Raw genomic sequence first — 18,931 nt, 5'->3', positions numbered from 1 at the left:
CTTGAAGTTTTATACTATGATTGATTATTACAACAATTTAATAACTTAACATTTGGATGGGTGAAATTGTGCTCAATACATAATTTTCCATATTGGTTATTAGGAATCATTTGTGTTTAAGTTGTCTAATTCCTAGAAGTCATAAACATTTTTTAGTTTCAAAAATAGCAACCTCTACTATTAGATTACTCTAATAAAATAGTTTTCCATAAAATAATTAAAATTATTTAAAGCTTCTTCGATCTCCGTAACTGACTCAGTATCAAATAGCGAAAGACGTAAAAGGGTATCAAAGTTCAAATCTAGATTCGGTAAAACACCTGATCCTGATTCGGTGTATAATACTTATTGGGATTTCGAAAAAGTTGGAGAAATCTTAAGTTTGAGGTAATCATTAAGTTGATTATTAAATTTTAAAAAAATCGAACATTTAACTTTACATAAAGGAACTACATTTTTTTTTAACCTAGAGTAGGATGTTTTATGATGTTGATTTTTATTTCTAAAATTTAAAAATGTTATGTTTTATAATTTACAAAAAAAAAATATAGATTTAATCAATTTTCTCAAGAAGTTTTACTTATTTTGACCGATCAAGAATGGGTGAAAGAGCTTTTTTTAAAGGATCCAGATGGAATATGTTCGGATCAATTGTTATTGGACCCTTTATTGTCTCATAAGCAAGTAAAATTCGAGTCTTTTAAAAGAATTTATCTTTATTAGAACATTTCTTCTTATTCTCACTAGCTGTTTATTATAATTTTTGTTAAATAGTGTGCAGTGTGTTTTTTAAAAATATTTATCTACTATTATCGTGATATTAGAAAGTTGATTTTTTTTTATTTAGGCGTTCTCAAAGAAACGTTTTCCTAAGTATTATAATCTTTACTTATATTAAATAGTTTTTATGATAGGAAGGGCGCACTTACATTTTTTGTTTAACTATCAATCTGATCAAGGGTAAGAGTTACTTCTATTAAAATCATTTATTTATCCAATCAACATAGCGAAAAAGAAATATAGCTCATTATTTTTTGATGTAATCTTTAGAAATCTATTTTAGGCCCAATTTAAATTTTTATTGTAAGACCCGCCCTGATCCAACTAGAATTATAAAATTTTGATCATTTTATGGCCTGACTTGAGTTTTTAAAATTTGGTCATTTTAAATAATTTTGGTGGTATTTTATAAATGGTTATAAAGAATTATTGAAAATATAAGAAGCGATCGAAATGATATTAAATGGTCCATCTTGTGATTTTTCAACTGGTTAATTGATATTATATATTAAAATCGGTCCTGCTCAGGTTTGCAATTTTTTGATAAGCCCGTTTTTTAGCCCTGTACAGATTTTTGAAATCGGGTTTGCAGGTATCTGTATTAGAGGTCTGCATTGGGCGGGTTTTTGGACCAAAAGCCCGCCCATCCAATGTTAAAATAAATTTAACCCGCCTGCCCATAGTTTTCAAAAAAATTTAACCAGCCCGCCCAGCCCGCCCATAGTTTTCAAAAAAAATATATACCCGCCCGCCCCGCCCATTTGTCTAAAATTCCCTACCCGCCCGCCCATTAGTCTAAAATTTTTTACCTACCCTCCCATTATTTATAAAAAATTTTTAACCCAAGCCCGCTTATAAAATTTAATTATGGTCATTCTTTCATTTTTTTAAGCATCTAATAAAAATATTTCATTACTCCTCTACAAAAAGTTTATAATTTAGGAAATTAATATAAATATAAAACTAATCAATGTAAATTATGGACAATTTATTTGATCAAATTGAATATATATGAAAAAAATATAAATATAAAATTAATATTATATGTAATTATAATGCAAAAATAATAATGAATCGACATTTTCTGGATTCAAACACGTTCTTCTTTGTTCTAAAAATCTTCCAGCAATGCTAAATCCGCGTTCGGGCGAAGCACTATTTGCAGGAATCGCCAATATTTTTCTTGCTAATCTTGATAGCTTTGGCAAATCTCTTTCTTGTTGTTTCCACCAAAGTAGGATATCCGTTTGAAGTATATCCTCTTCCTCAATTGAGATCTTTAAATAAAAGGGAAACCAATAATAATAAATTTAATAAAGTAATTTAAATTAATTATAATATGCAACTTAAAATTTTGCTAAATTATACATATCAAAACTGGTTACTTTAAGATTTAAATATTTTGTTATGTCATTAGGTACAATACTCTCCTCTGTAACAACCTCATCCTCCCATATGTTGGGGTTTAATTTTAAACCGGATGCTATTTAATTTAAACATTGCATTTAATAGAGCTAAGCAATTTTATAATTTATTAATACCCTTTAATTTTATTCTCTTTGCATTTGGGGAAAGGTGTAAAATCAGATTTTCATCCACGTCGATGTTATATTCTTCGATGCAAATCAAATACAACATGTTTTCAATATGTTTTTTTACTTCATTAATTTCTTCCGACGTCAACATCCTCATTTGTCGGAACTTTGGTATTAAAAATGTTGAAATTTTATGAAGTATATGGATTTCAAATTTTTCAATTATAATATTTTTAGCTCTTTTCTTTATTAAATCTATTTTTTTTTTCACAATTTGTTTTTCCCATTATATCCATATTTATTTGATTATTTGTTATTATAGTTTTTAAACAATTATTTTTTTTTAGTTTGTTTTTGAACAAAAATTTCAAATTTCCTTAACCCGCCCGCCCAGCCCGCCCATAGTTTCAAATTTTTTTAACCCGCCCGCCTGCCCATTTTCGAAAAATTTTTCATTCGCCCATCCGCCCCCCCCCACTTAGATGGGCGGGCTGGCCGAAACCCCGCCTAATGCAGACATCTAAGCTGTATATCCTATAATCATTTTATTTCATAAATCATAACACTAAACAAATAGGCCTTCAAACTTCTTCACCTCATCTGTTATCCCGATGGCGGCCCATCTTCTTCCCTGCCCTATCCTCCATACCAAAACGCCCGGGACCGTTCTGACCCCGTTGCATTTCGTCAAGTATCCCGCGTGCTCGCAAATTTAGACCATTGGAGTTTACGGGCCTCTTACCTCGAGTTAAGGCTAGCTATAAAACAGCGCGGAGCCCGCGAGAGTGACGCTGCTCCTCTTTACGAAGCGCTGGCCCGCTCGGCAGTCCAATTATTTCAGAGACGTTCACAATTTAACCCCGCCGATAATTTGCCCATACGATACGGCGCTGCAACCTTTATACGGAATTTGTTTCGGGCCGAAGTAGATGAATATCTCCATCACGATCCCCATCGCCAAAGCTCCTACCATGAAATCGATCATCAAAATGATAATTATCAGCTAGAGATGATCAACAAGGTTCCTATTGGAAAGCAGGGAAGACCTTTAAAAGAGAAAGGAGTCATATCAGCGTGCAGGAGTAAAGGTGGAAGAGGAGGAGGGGGAGGAGCAAACGCGGGACAGAAAAGGAGAAAGAGAGGAAGGCCACCCCTTAGCGCAACTTCAGGAGCCCCGAATCACAAATTAAATGGTAAAAATAAAAATATAACCCTTTTTTCTTTCTTCTTTTATGTAATCTAAATTTTCCAATTTCTTTTTTATATGGAAGGATGTGAATTTTTTGTTTTTGTTTATAAAATTTTATTTTTCTAAATCGGTTAAAAAATAATATTAAGGGTTTTACCTGCCATGAAATGATTTAATAACAATAGTCCTAAAGATAGTAGCACAATAAATTAGATATTGATTTCGTATTCTTGTATTCTAATAACTGGATAAAAGAAAAATGTTTTGAAAATAAAGTTCTTGCTTTTGAAAATTCAAAACAAAATACTTATAAAATTTGAGACATTTTTATATTTCTTTTAGTTCCTGCCAGCAAAAATTCGTGGGGCTCGAAAAGCAATAAGCGATCTCCCAAACAGCCTCCCTTACCATCTTCAGGCACCTTTTGCAATTCCCCTTACAATATCGATGTACTTAACAATGCCTATCAAGACGATGATGTTTTGGACTCGGCAGTTTCATTGTCTTCACCAGACTCTTACTCTAACCTTCACAACACGACTAGTAATAACAACATTGAATACGACGATTATGAAGATTGCCTAGGTTCAACTGAGCCTCTCATCTCTCTGGGGGTTGGCCCCATTTCTCTCTTATCCACAGGTCCCATCACTCCACGACAGGCGAGCCCACGATCTCCCCTTTCGGTTTCGCCCGACAAGGGAGTTGGGAGTAGTGGCCCAATTGAAAGTGCAGCAGGAATAAGCCATGCTGAGATTAGAAGAAATAAACAAGGATTTTATCGTGGCGTATTAGGAGGAAAACGTAAGCGAGAAGGCATATGGCTTGTAGCCCCTTTAATATCTAAACTTCCTGCTGGAGTTCAAGGTCGCGTGCTTAAATATGCTGGTCAGGTTTGTTATATTATATGAAGCTTTATGTTCTCTTCATTATATTTATAATTTAGTTTTCATCATTTTTATAAATATATAGAATATTTATATTAATCAAATTATTTGAATTTGGGTGTATTTATTTCGAATTAAACGAATCATTTTGATTAAAACTTAATGATAGTAAGTTTTATTTAATAATTCTCCCATAATTCTCCATTAGGTACTCGAAAGTGGAGCTCATTGGGCCACTTCTTCTCTCAATAAATTAGAGCGAGAAAAAAATGCACAGCGAAGCGCTTCTCTTCTCAACCATGGGCCCTTCTTGTTACTCGTCAGAACTTGTTTAGCTAGGTCTAAGGCTCTTTTCTTACCATCTTTCGATTCCTTTACTACTTGTGGTAATGCCCTCTCCGGTTCTAATTCTACACTAGGGCCGGATGCATCATATCATAATCCCTTCAACTCCGACATCGCCACATCCAAGTTTGTAATTTGGTTATTTTTATAGAGATATTTTTAAATGGCCTACTATAGTATAAAATATTTGGGTAGTATTCTTGTAGAATACCAAAATATTTCTTAATTATGGCTAATCCATATATCTTGCTTTGCTTCCTTTTATTAAAATTTTTTACTTTTCTTTAAAAATACATTTTACCTCTCATCTTTCTCTAAAAACACACTTTAAAGCTTCGCCCCTTTATCTTTACACGATTCCCCGACTTCCGATCAGCGTCATTATTTGCTCAGCTCTATTCATACCCAACTCACTACTCTTCTTCGAACGTGCCACGACGATCGTCACGTCTTACTTTTACCCGAAAACTCTTCCACCCGCAACGAACTTAGGCGGGCCTTCGAGCTACGCCTTTCTATTGTAGCCGAGATGATCGACCTTGTCATCAATGCCTCCAATTCCTTTTTTTCTTCATGTTACAACTCAGCCTCTGTCACGTCGGGAAATGCACTAAATTCATTGTTAGGAAATAACGCTCCCCATTTAGATTCCTCACTAGGGAGTAGTATAGCCTCTATGTACCCACTCACGACCTCAGGGGGGTCGGGCGGGGGACACAATCAATTAGTGTTGGATTGGTGTTTCTTGCTAGTTCAGATCCTGGCCAGCGACATACTCATTAACGCCCCCGCAGGCCCGCTACCTGATTCCGACCTTGAAACCAATACTAGTTTTAAATATTTTTATTTTTTTGTCATAATTTTAGTAATTTTTCTAAGATAACACTTAACATTTTTATCTTTACCTTTTTTTTTATTATCAATAATATGAGAACAAAACTTTTATAAAATAAATTATTTAGAGTTCAAAAATAATATTTTAATAAAAATTAAATAAAATAGTTATTTTTTTATCTATTCTTTATGTTTTAGTTACTAAAATCATTTAAGTTCAAATAATATTTTTTTACTGTAATAAATACATAATGAAAATATAACAGCTGAAAAATATAAACTTAATAAGATCAATCAACTAAGAAAAAAAACTAAATACTTGATATCGAATTTTGAATCCCAATTCAGAAATCAATTGCATCTAAATACATTGAGGTGTCTTTTTTTCCTAATTCAAAATATTTTTGCATTTTACGATGTAATTTTTGAATCACAATTCATAATGGGACACCTTGAGGAAATTTGGCTAAAATAGATAGAATGGTGGTAGATATCAATATTAAAAACATACATATCAACATATATTCAATGAAACAGATATGCCCTACCTATCGAATTCATATAATTCGGACTCTGACTCTGCCGAAGACCTACGTCGAAGTTTACTAGACACCTTCAACGCCAACGAGAATTGTGCACCACTTTATTACACCATTTTCGATATTTTGACAACCTTGGTTACCAGTTGTCTGCTCCTCTCCCCTCCGCCTTCAAATAACGTCACGAACCATGTTTCCTCTCATTCTCCCCTTTTTAGTCACGAAAATGGGAATTTTGATGAAGGTGGTCCAAATTCTCTAGCGGGCAGCATGACACAATATCACTGCAACACCCTGCAAGGATTCGCTGGGGCATCGTCGACTAAAGCCTCCGGTTTTGGGGCCACCATTAAAGATGGGCCCGAAAGATTATTATTTGTTCAACTCGATGAAGGCCAGAAAAAATGCTATTATACGTTGTGCAAAAAATTGAAGGTTAAAAAGCTTGTTAGAAAAAAAAAGAAATTTGTAAGAGTTAAATGCCTTCATTTTTACTCATCTTTTTAAAAATACTAATTATAATTTATATTTAAAATTTAGAAAGAATTAGCTGAAAAAATTGAATTGGAAAAATTGGAAATGTTAAAAATATTGTTCCCATTCCCACGAAACAGTGAAAAAATTGTTATGTTTGATCAACTACAGGATAAAACCTCGCACTCTCAGTCATCTCACGCTAAAAACCAGGTAATTTTAGATTTACACTAATTATATAAAATTGGTGATACATACGAAAAATCATCATAATTATAAGAATTTAGTATTAAATTACCGTTACACCATAACTCTTTATCTGATGATATCCCTGTTCATTCTTTAAATTGACTCTGCAGAAGAAATGATACCACTAAACTAGTCAATTAAATTACGAGCAAGCTAGAATTCGTCATTTCTTAAGCACATTGTTTTTTTTTATTTTGTGAGAACACTCTTGGTTCTTCTCATGCCCATTAATAGGGAGTTATACGGGAAAGCAAGTTACAGTTACATGTGCATATTTAGGGGAAGCTATGATAATTTGCTTAGATATCATTCTGAGCATTATCTATCATCTAGTTATTAAAAAAATAGGAAATAGAGCGCTGGGAGATATTTAATCACGTTATAATCTTTAGTATGAAGAAGCTGTGGTTTCAAAAGGTCACTTTTTCCAACTATCTACTTACATTAAAATTATAAAAAGCAGCTTTCTTTTCAATTGACAAAGGCTAAAATTCTTTGTGTATATTGAAGCTTTACTATTTTCAATTAAATTAAAAGGAGCATTTATATATGTATTTAATGAAGTTTTATATTGTTAATTAACTTCCATTTTTTGACACGCCTTGAACATTTAAGGTTATAACGTTTTTGGACTTTAATCTTCCAATTATCAGGATTCTGTCTTTTTTCTTGTTAATTCTCTAGACAAAATATCAAATTATTTTATTCATTATTAATGTAGTTGAAATAATTGTTATGTTTTTCTAAATTTAAGGATCCTAACAAATCTATAAGAGTTATTTCCTAATAATCAAAATTATTTAACCACTATATCTATTAGCACTTTCTTCTGAAAAATAAAAACGTATGAAGGTAATAAAGGAGACCGAGATAAAGCGATTGACGGGGTAACAATTTAACGCGAATAAATTTTTAATTTTTGAGCCAAAAGACCTTATATTTGGTGTGAGGGTGTATTTTTATATTTAATATCTTACCTATGTTAATCTTTTGAAAAATTTTCCTGGTTTGACATATTTTTCCAAAATACCCTTTTTTTACCCAATAATTATAAAAATTACCCTCTAATTAATTTTGCCTTCAAAATATATTAGGCTTAGAATTTAAATTTTTTACATGTTCCGTAGGGCCATATAATATAGAATTTATCGGAAGTTTATAGGTTAACTAGAAGTCAGGTTATATCGATTTGCGCAATATCACCTTGGGGTAAAGGTGTTTTGGGTAAAACGGTTAAAATGTTCCGCCTGATTTAAGCTGTAAAAAGATCATTTTAAAATATTAACGCTTAAAAATAATATTTTTGAGGAAAAAAGAACATTAATAAATAGTTCCTGTGTTATTTGGAATAAAATTTTAAGGATATTCGAAGGCACATTCCGAAGTACTTCTTCTTCTCCGTTTTATGGCGATTTCCAGGTTTACCCGGGTAGGCCAGTTTTCCCTCTGATTTTTCTTTTCCATTTTTGACGGTCCTGAGCATCAATACTTGTAAGATTCATGCTTCTCATATCCGCCGCTATCACATTTGTCCAAGTCATCTTGGGTCTTCCTCTAGGTCTTGATCCGCCTACTTCCATCATTGTGCATCTCTTTACCCAGTCATCTCTTGTCATACGTTCCACATGCCCAAACCATCTTAGTCTATTTCGTCGCATTACCATACCAATCATTTCTATACCTAATCTTGCTCGCAATTCCTTGCTAGTTTTTCTCTCTCTCAGAGATACCCCACACATCCATTTAACCATCCTTATCTCTGTTCTTTCTAATTTGGCTTCGTGAGTTGCTTTCATTGCCCATGTTTCACCACCATAAACTAAACAACTCCTCACACAGCTTACGTAAACTTTCCCCTTTAACTTCAGAGAAACTTTTTTATTTGTAAGAATAGACGACATCTCTCTGAACTTCTTCCAAGCTTGTCTGATCCTTGCAACAACGGCAGAATCTACACCACCATCTGGGTTTAGCATATCACCTAAATAACAAAACTTATCCACTTTTTCTAGGGTTAACCTATTGCCAATATCCAGACCACCATTTTTTAGGTTATCATTATTATGTATCCCTTTCATGCATGTTTTACAAATAAAGGTCATTATTTCTAACATCAAACTGCCTTTTTTTCCCGCTACATCTTTTATGTACCCATTTCTGGCATCTGGTGCATTAGATAGAATTTCTAGCAACTCCTTTCCCACATACACCACAAGGCCACTTACCGGATTCTTCCATCTTTAGATTTTCCCCACCAATCATCACCTTTGTTTTTGATGCATTCATTTTCAGGCCCTTTGCTTCCATAGTCATCTTCCATTTACTAACTTTATCCCTCAATTCTCCCTCACTGTTTGCCATTATTACAAGGTCATCTGCATATAATATCTCCCAGGGAAGTCCTTCACAGATTTCTCTAGCCACCACATCCATTACTAAGATAAATAATAATGGACTCAGCACGGATCCTTGATGAAGTCCTACCTTCACCTCAAAGCTCTCACTATCACCATAATCCGTCCGTACTGCTGTTTGTGCTCCAACATACATTGCCATCACTGCGGTAACCAACCATTCTTCCACACCGGATTTTCTCAAGGCCCATCTTGTAATCTCACGCGGCACCCTATCAAATGCTTTCTCCAAATCAACAAACGCATAATAGAGTTTCTTTTCCTTCGCAAGATACTTCTCCTGAATTTGTCTCACCACAAAAATTGCATCTGTCGTGCCTTTTCCCGATGTAAAACCAAACTGCATATCATCAATTTTAATTTGTTCCCTTAACCGCTTCTCTAACACTCTCTCAAATACTTTCATTGCATGTTCCAAGAGTTTAATAGCTCTGTAAGACCCACAATCTAAAGGATCACCTTTCCCCTTGCATACTGGGATAATTATACTTCTTCGCCAGTCCTCGGGAATAGTACCTTCTGTGACAATCTGATTTGCTAAATTCATTAACCATTTAATCCCTAAATCATCAGAACCTTTAAACATCTCTGATACCACCATCGTTAAACCCGATGCCTTCCCTTTCTTCATCTTTTTCACTGCTCTCTTTATCTCGTCCTTGCCAAATTTACACCCTGGACCTTCTACCTTTGCACAACTAATATTATTATTCCATTCATTTTCTTCATTCAAAAGTCCTTTCATGTAAATCTTCCAGGTGTTCTTAATACCACTACTATCAATCGTCATTTTTCCTTCCATATTTTTCAAACACTTTACACCTATCACATCCTGCCTCTTTTTTGACATCTGTTTTGCCATTCGAACCATATATTTCCAATTCCATCAGCGCATTCCATTTCTTTAGCAAACTCGTGCAGGGTTGTGCATTTGACCGGTCAAATACGTTTCGGTCAATTGACCGATATTTGACCGGTCAAATACGGTCAAATGTGGTCAAATTCAAATATATGTTTTTTTAAAGTTAATATTAACTTTATTTTGAATATAATAGTAAAATAAAATCTATAATATTAATTTTTTAAATTCATTGTCATTCAATAACTAACGTGTAGCTATTGTAGCGGAGTTCTTGTTCTGATTCATTTTCAATATTATCATTTTCTTTAATATTTTTTAATCAATTTTCCTGATGTCTTAGATCTTCAATCGATTTCCATTTTCATAAGAATATTAACCCTAATCGACCTATTTCTTTCTAAAGAATAAGTAGAACTAGGAATTGTTAGTCTCTTAATGGGCAGGGTGGACAAAGTTTAATCTATTAACTAGAGGTCGGAATTGATTGTTTCTGGAAATTACTACTTTCCGCATAATTTGCTATATTAAACATGCTGTTTTTGCTTCTGAAATTAATTATATCACTTAAAATATTTTGGTCATCACTACCTTGTAAAAGAGCTAATTCTTGAATTATATCACATACTTGTGAGTTCTCCTCTTGATATTGTGAACACAAAAAATAAGCAAACATTGTGATCACATGTATTTACATCTTTTTTCCCTTTTTTAAACATATTTTCAATTTATTCTTCCTTTAAATTTTTTAGAGTATTTGACCGTATTTGACAGGTCAAATACTCCTCCGGTCAATTGACCCGTCAATTGACTGAATTTGACTGGTCAATTGACCGACTTGCCAACCCTGAACTCGTGTCTTTTTCTTCTTGAGCCTTCGCTATTAATTTCTTGGCATTTCTTTTAGCCATCTTGTAAATATCATTATCACTATTTTTTTTGCTATTATTCCATACTTTGGAACACCTCCGTTTCTCATCCACGGCTTTCGCTACCTTCGGGTTCCATCACCAAGTCTCCTTATGTCTAGGCGGCCCTTTTGTCCATCTACATACCTCCTCAGTTGTCATTACCCAGGCTTTCTTCATGGCTTCCCACTTGTCATTCACCACAGATGCTTGTGCCACCTCCGCCTCCCTAATCGCCAATGCAATATTGAATTGAAGTCTAGCACTCTCCTCCTTCAATTTCCAAACCTTCAGCCTTGGGTTAAACTTTCTTTTAGTGACCCTGGCACCTTTAAGAGTGAGATCTCCTACAACTAGTCGATGCTGATTTATACATTCCTCTCCCGGTATCACTTTCACATTTTTTACTATACATCGATCACATCTCCTTAATAACAAGTAATCCACAGCACTTTTGGTACTACCCGACTTATAAGTCACCAGCTTCTCTGATTCTTTCTTAAACATTGTATTACAGACAATCATATCCATCGCATCACTAAATTCTAAAATCCTCTCTCCTTCCAAATTTCTCATGCCGTAACTGAACCCTCCATGTATTCCTTCATAACCCTCACTACTCACTCCCACATGTCCATTCAGATCACCAGCCAAGATAATCCCCTCTTCATTTGCCAGTCTCGATGTCACCCCCAATAGACTGTCCCAGAATATATCTTTCTCTTCTTCACTTCTTCCAACCTGAGGAACATATGCCGAGATAATATTATATAGCTTTCTACCAAAAATCATCTTGATAACCATTATCTGGTTGTCTAGCCTTCTCACTTCGACTACTTTGTCTACCAATTTCTCCGCAACCAATACCCCAACTCCGGCCTTACCATCATTACCTCCTTGCCAAAAGAATTTATACTTTTCGCTAGTCTTGCCAATCATTCTGGTCCCATTTCCTTTCCATCTAGTCTCCTGTATGCAGCACACATCTATATGCCTTTTGTGCAATACATCGAAGACTTCTCCCGCTCTTCCCGTCATACTCCCAATATTCCATGTCGCGACCCTAACTCGATCACCCGTAAACTGATTTCTCCACTTTTTATCAGGTCGTTTATGGCCGTCATAAGTTTTATTTTTATGAATAGTGGTTCCACCAGGTTTCCCATCCTTCCTTTTGTCGTAGACGGATGAGGAGGCCCACGGGGTACTTTAGGCTGTACCCCGCCCATGCTTTGTTGTAACCATAGGGAAATTTTGTAGCAAGGTTTTGACAATCGGATGCCCTTCCTGACATCAACGTCTTTAAGTGGTTTTTACACCCCGTCGAGGAGACGGTGATCCTATTCTAGACCCAGATCACAGGGAACCTTTTAGACCTCCATTAGCCGCCAAAAGACGTTGCCACTCCCCCGCCACGATGAGGCTGAAGGTAGGATTTTGGGAGAGACATTCCGAAGTACTATTTTTGATATAATTCTTTACATCTCGGTATTGTATTGTTTATACTTAAAAGTGATGAATAGATTACAAAATTGCAATATTTTGTTCAATTAAACAATATAGTTATATTCAATTTTATTTGATTCCTTTTACCCTGATGCTTACCACTATACCCTGGGTATGGTATAAAATGGGGAAAATGGCACACTTCACATAATTAATCACAGCTCCTAACGTGATAGTTTGAGAGCTACACTTTTATTTCATTTTGTAGATGAGGAATTTGGCTATATATAGATCTATAATTTTCCTTGGTTTCATTTATGTTTAAAAATGTTATGACAAAAATGTAAAAACAATTGTTTTACCCCTGTCTCTACCTCAGAAATTGCATATATTTTGTTCATAAATAAATACCTTGCCGGGTTATACATGTAATAATTCTTAAGAATATTTGTATATTAATCCATATATTAATAAATTTTTAAATAAAATTTGTATATTAGAATTTGGGCCATTTTTTATAATCAATAATTCTAATTTAGATTTTTATACAATTTTTTTTCAGCACAAATTTATTTTATAGTCATCATTTTTAACCGTTCCCATTCCAAAAATGCAGAAACCAAGTTTTTAGTATAAAACTTGTAGTTATGCCCGTTATATATATTCATTAAATATTTTATAACAGAATTTTTGTGCATAAATTTATAATTGTTAATTTTATAGATTTATCTAGGTATTAGAAATTTTAATTTTTTTTAGTCATTCTGATGTTCATTTTTAGAATATTTTCAAAAATTGTCCCCCTTTAAAGCAAACTCCTGGCTGCGCCTCCATACTAAATTAATAATAATTTGAATATTCATTTCACATTTGAAATTATTAACTTGTTTATAGGATTTTCATTATGAATATCAGTATTCTCACCATTTAAATTAATATCATTATGCAAAATACTAAATTAATTAATAATAATTTGAATATTCATTTCATACTTCAAAATTATTAATTTATTGGGTAATCAATATTAATATTATTATTCTCACTATTTAAATTAATTTCATACTAAATTATTAGTAATTCGAAATTTCGTTTCATAAAAAAATATATAATTTATTTATCTGAAGAATTATCATTATCAATTATATTCCATTTAATTCATAAATAACCTCATGCGTATTCATTCATTTTATGGTATGAATATTACAATTTTAATTATAATTTTCTTTGTTTTAGATGGATACGGGACATTATAACTCTGTAAAAGTGTGACAAAATGAAAAATTTAACAATTTGTGAAATAACCGCGTTTTAGAAATCACATGACTAAATATTTTTAATTCAATCGGTTTAAATATCCAAATAAAACAAATTTATTCGATTTAATAGGCCTAATTTATAACATCTTAATAATGAATAATGAAAGGGGTGAAAAAAATAGCACAAAGGGAGTCAATCCGAATTATTAATTTAAACTTTTAGCATTCATTATATAAAAATACCATATTTATATAATATTGTAAAATCCCAAATAAATTAGGTAATCGGTCTCAAGGCCACCGAGATCGTGACTCTCAACCCATGGGAACTGATCGAGGGTCTCCCCAAATCGATGGGCGGTGCAAGCGGTCCTCTCAGTTTATCATGGTTCAACGCTCGCAAAACTGCTTCTTTCAAACCGCTGAGTTACGTATCACAATACGAATCTCTTTTGCTTCACACTCACCATTTAGTTGGCGCGGCTGAATTTTCTCACCACCAGGCTTTCTCTTTGCAAACCCTTCCCGATGCCTCTCCACCTCAATCGCCCACTCTTCTCGCTAGTGGGGACACACCGGCAGGTGGGACTATATATAAATTCATAACAAATTTGAATATTGTTCACTATTTTGATACCCTTACATAATATTGATTATTAATATGTGTTTAAAATCCCTAGGTTTTCATACATTTTACCAAATGACGATTTAAAATAATATTGCAATTGAACATAATTAGGTGGGCACCTTATTCTTCCTTCCGTTTCTCTTCGAATAAAAGAAGAACCGATAAGTGATAAGTCAGAATCGATTGTCATCGCTAGGGACATCAAATCAGAGTTCAGCATTAATGCATACGAGGCATGTAACATCGAATCCAGTGTTTATCCGGTACCATTTTCTTTTTGGACAATTTTTAAGAAAGAGGAGAAAAGGGGTGGGGGTAATAGCATTTTAGTTACATAAATATTATTAACACAATGTAAAGTAGTGATCTACATCGGGCCTAATTTTTAAAGCGCCCGGCCCGAAATTTTGTTTAAAAGTTTTGCCGGCCCAAACCCGAAATTTATTTTAAAAAAATTTACCGGCTCGGTCAGGCCCGAATTTATTTAAATATAGAAATTAATTTTTATAATTACTTAAAATAAAAGACATATGTTATATAGCGTTTAGTTTCAATAAATTAAATCAAAAAATTTTACTTTACATAAAAAATTTAATATAAAATTGATAAACATAAAAAATTTTATTTTACATAAAAAATTTAATATAAAATTGATAAATTTAGATATATTTAATAAAATTTTCAAGGTCCGACCCGACCCGAATTTTTTTAAAAATATTAGGCCCGGCCCGAAGCCCGTTCGGGCCGGACTCGGACTGGGTACGGGCCGGGCCTAACTTTGCAGATCTCTAATTTAAAGTATATATTTTTCTATAATTTAACCTTGAACAATTATATTCTGCGATTTTATCAATGTGTGATGTCGAAATCTGCAATTTATATTTATTAAATATTATGACTTTAAATTTTGTAACATAAGAGAGATTTGATCGGTATGAAGAATATATATTGACTTTAAACCTTGTAGCGTAAGCACATTTATTTCATCTAAAATATACTCAAGAGATTTGATCAAATATAAAAAATGTATTTTGATTTTAATTAAAGTTTTTTTGGTTTTTTAATAAAATTTCAGCCTAGCAATCCCAATGCTTTATTAATTGCGGAAAATAATCAACGTCTAAATCCTATTGTTACTGCTGCACCCAAAAAGCCCAAGCAACAACGTCGAAAAAGACAACCTAAAAATGCTCTTCCTTCATCAACTAAAGTGAATACCTTTTGAGAAATCCTCATTTTCTTATTAGGACTTTTTCGTTATTAATTTTTTTAGTAACGATACCACTTTTTGGAAGCTGACCCGATCCAATATTACCGATATTAAATTGATATCGTCCGATTATCCATCCGATATCACATCCAATTGTATTCATTATACTTACATTTTTAAGTTATCTGCAAAATAAAAATAAAATATGGGAGAATGTTTATTAATTCATTATTATCCATTATTAAGAAAAATTCATTAATAAATGGGCTTCTTTATTAAATTATTTGTTATATTTTTATATAATTTTTTTAAAACATATTTTCATATTTACTCTTCTCTAATTTTTTTTAAATATAATATTATATAAGTTATATATTTGAAAATTTTTTAAAAAAATATTAAATTTAATCTCTTTTGCTTCACATATTAAAGTCGGAATAAATCGTATTTTATTTTCTTTTGTCCTTTTTTTCAAACCCGACTTCAGCACTATATCTTTCAAAAATAAATTCACAATCTCGTATAGGCTTCAAGTGCTAAACAAAACCAGCAGGCACAACTCCTTCAATTACAACAACACCAAAATCAACCCATGATTCATAATCATCCCTTAAACAATCCTCCAAAACAACAGATTCATTCAACATTTAAGGCCGAACCTCCTTTGTTAAAAGTCGTTCACACTTCCGCTTATACTAATCAACAACAAATGGGGTCAGCTGGAAATCAACAATATCTAATTAGGCAGCACAGCGCTGGTATGATGCATCATCAGCATAATATGATCCAAAAAAAACCTGGTTTTACTAACCATAATATGTCGTCTTCTATGGATGAAAGTTTACTTTCCTTAGCATATTAAAAAAAATACGTTGTTTCCAAAGTTTTCTTATAGAGATTGAATAAATCTAAAATTGTTTCTTTTATACATACCGATTCATTTAACTCTATTACAAAAAAATAATAATTTAATATTTTAAAAGGTTACGAAAGGCAGCAACAAGCTTATTTGAACATCAACAACCCTATATCGGGAGTCAATTCTAATCTTACGGACTCAAAAGCCGCCCTGAGCTCTATGCTAAGAGCCAAAAATCCTTCACATGGTCCTACCTCTACCTCTAATAACCCTTCTTTCGCTTATCAACAACCGCTTAGACAAGGAATTGATCCTCAAAGCATCAGATACCCTCCATCTTCCATCGGTAGTGGTCCTTCCAGATTTACCCCTCAGACCCCTAGACCGGACAATACCACACAATATCACCCTCTCCATCAGCAACAACAATCTATACCTAATAACCATACCTTAATGGCAAATAAACCGCGTAACTTTGGACCGCCTCCTCAAAGAAATATGAATTCCGGCGACAATTTACAGTATAACAGCCATCCAGGGGCCAACCCTTATCCTAATTATGATAATTCAAAAATGAGGCAACAGCATCCCTTCAACGACAAATATCGATTTGAGGGCGTTTTATCCGATATCGAAGGATATAACATAGCCCCCACCGGTCGGCTGCGGTATCCCCAACCGTCCTTAGAACAACAAGTTTATTCTAACAAAACAAGCAATTTTTCCACAGATAAAAATAATAATCAACCGTTTATAAGACCCAGCGGATACAATAACGAGTTAGTAGGTCACATTCATCCCAACAAGGTTTCTGGCGCAGCTTTTAATAACTCAAATAAGCAAGGTTATTTATAATATCCCTATTTTATCTAATTATTTATTCATAACGGGGGATGGATTAAAGCGTGCTCAGTACACTTAAATTATATTAGCAATGTTTAAAATATTTTATATTCCAATAAAACGTTTCGTTGAGCGCATGATTTTTTAAAACGGCTACATCATGGCTGATATGTCACATTAGATAATGCTACAATTATTATATTTTAAAATATACAGGTAGTTTGGATCAGTCCTTTGACCACTTTGATTTTGACAATGAAGAAAACGCTTCGAAAATGTTTTTGTCCACAGAAAATATAGCCATCGGTTTATCTAAAATGCACCAACAAAACGTTGGAAATGAAGGTTAAATTTAGATAAGATCTATATAACATTATATTGCCCATTATCAAAATTCGTTTCATGCACAATACACAACTTTCTCATTTTAAAGTTTTAATTAACTTTGTTTTATGGGTTTTTTTGGTTAAGATTATACAAAACACATGATGGAAAATACCCCCAAAAGAAAAATATCAATGCATCAAAATTCTCATGGTAATATAAAAAGACCTCCTTCGTATTCTTCCTCTGTAACCGACTTGCAATCAGATAAACAGACCATGATATATCACCACAAACCGTATTATATAAATTACATTTTATTTATCTATCTTATTTTTATTTATCTATCTTATTTTTATAACTTTACCAACAATTTAAATTAGAAATAATCCTCTATCTCGATTCGCAAATTGGTCTAATAACAACCCTAACGTATCCATGATAAATATGAACAATCCACCTAACAACTTATCCATGACTAACATGAATATTCCAGCTAATAATCCTAATTTATCCATGGCAAATATGAATAATCAAGCGAATAATTCTAACTTTTCTATATTAAATAATTCAGGTAACAACTCTAATTTCTCCACGGCGAACATAAATAATCTCGCTAACAACACAAGGAGACTTCCTTCACATATGATGGCTGCCGGGCCTGTCCCTTCTCAACAGGCTATTTACAATTTTGACCCCAATAATCAACCCTCTCAACACCAAATGCAACAGCAACCAAATAATAATTACCCGTCGCATCAAATGTCTAATAGAAATTTAGCCTTAGGTTCTAATAATTTTCACCCTAATATGAACGATCCAGCTTCTATTCAAAGAATGCGGTACCCTAACAACAGGGGAAAAAATATATCAAACAATCTTAGCCAAGGGGGAGGGTCAGGAGGATATTACGACGATAACAAAAACCAGGGCGGCCATTATTACCAAAATTAAAAAAAAGGAATTTCTATTTTATTGATTTTTGACTTTTTTTTACTGTCAGTTAAAAATAGTTATTATATCAAATACACGGATCGCTAAATGTAATGATGGGAAATTTAAATGTAGTAAAATCACTGAGATATACGCAAAAATATTGTTATGGCACTTCAGGGTACTTGCTATTCGCTAATTTATATTGAATTATTTATATTGTTCTCACAGAATTTTTATAAAAATCATTTGTATTGACTAATTTACTCAAAAGCTTGCCTAAGATTATATGAAACTTAATTATTATTTTTTTGATGAATAATATTCAAAATATTTATTTAATCTTGCAAAAAATATTAGAAATGTAAGATAATATGAATTTAAAACAAGTTTACTACAGCTAAGTGCTAATATTTATA

At 33.0% G+C, this 18,931-nt stretch overlaps 1 protein-coding gene across 2 annotated transcripts in view; it reads left to right on the top strand.

The window, feature by feature from the left end:
- The window catches only part of LOC135924852 (mediator of RNA polymerase II transcription subunit 12-like), a 53,849-nt gene extending 35,122 nt beyond the window's left edge, over positions 1-18,727 (top strand). Inside the window, exons 18-33 of one of the 2 annotated variants that reach the window (XM_065459974.1) lie at positions 234-387; positions 552-684; positions 2,893-3,508; positions 3,847-4,397; positions 4,600-4,862; positions 5,070-5,566; positions 6,108-6,544; positions 6,650-6,796; positions 13,997-14,297; positions 14,455-14,606; positions 15,419-15,553; positions 16,080-16,311; positions 16,537-17,256; positions 17,472-17,600; positions 17,727-17,877; positions 17,963-18,727. In XM_065459974.1, the coding sequence (XP_065316046.1) occupies positions 234-387; positions 552-684; positions 2,893-3,508; positions 3,847-4,397; positions 4,600-4,862; positions 5,070-5,566; positions 6,108-6,544; positions 6,650-6,796; positions 13,997-14,297; positions 14,455-14,606; positions 15,419-15,553; positions 16,080-16,311; positions 16,537-17,256; positions 17,472-17,600; positions 17,727-17,877; positions 17,963-18,533 (5,189 nt within the window). In that variant the 3' untranslated portion in view covers positions 18,534-18,727. Of the gene's footprint in view, positions 1-233; positions 388-551; positions 685-2,892; positions 3,509-3,846; positions 4,398-4,599; positions 4,863-5,069; positions 5,567-6,107; positions 6,545-6,649; positions 6,797-13,996; positions 14,298-14,454; positions 14,607-15,418; positions 15,554-16,079; positions 16,393-16,536; positions 17,257-17,471; positions 17,601-17,726; positions 17,878-17,962 lie in introns of both variants that reach the window. The other variant, XM_065459973.1, reaches the window with a different exon arrangement.
- Positions 18,728-18,931: the final 204 nt, after the last annotated feature.

The sequence above is a fragment of the Gordionus sp. m RMFG-2023 genome, chromosome 2 (genome assembly GCF_954871325.1).
Source record: "Gordionus sp. m RMFG-2023 chromosome 2, tfGorSpeb1-WG-v2, whole genome shotgun sequence".
NCBI classification, from domain to species: Eukaryota; Metazoa; Nematomorpha; class Gordioida; order Chordodea; family Parachordodidae; genus Gordionus; species Gordionus sp. m RMFG-2023.
The sequence above is the reverse complement of the archived record's forward strand: the minus strand, read 5'-3'. Positions and strand labels throughout refer to the sequence as shown.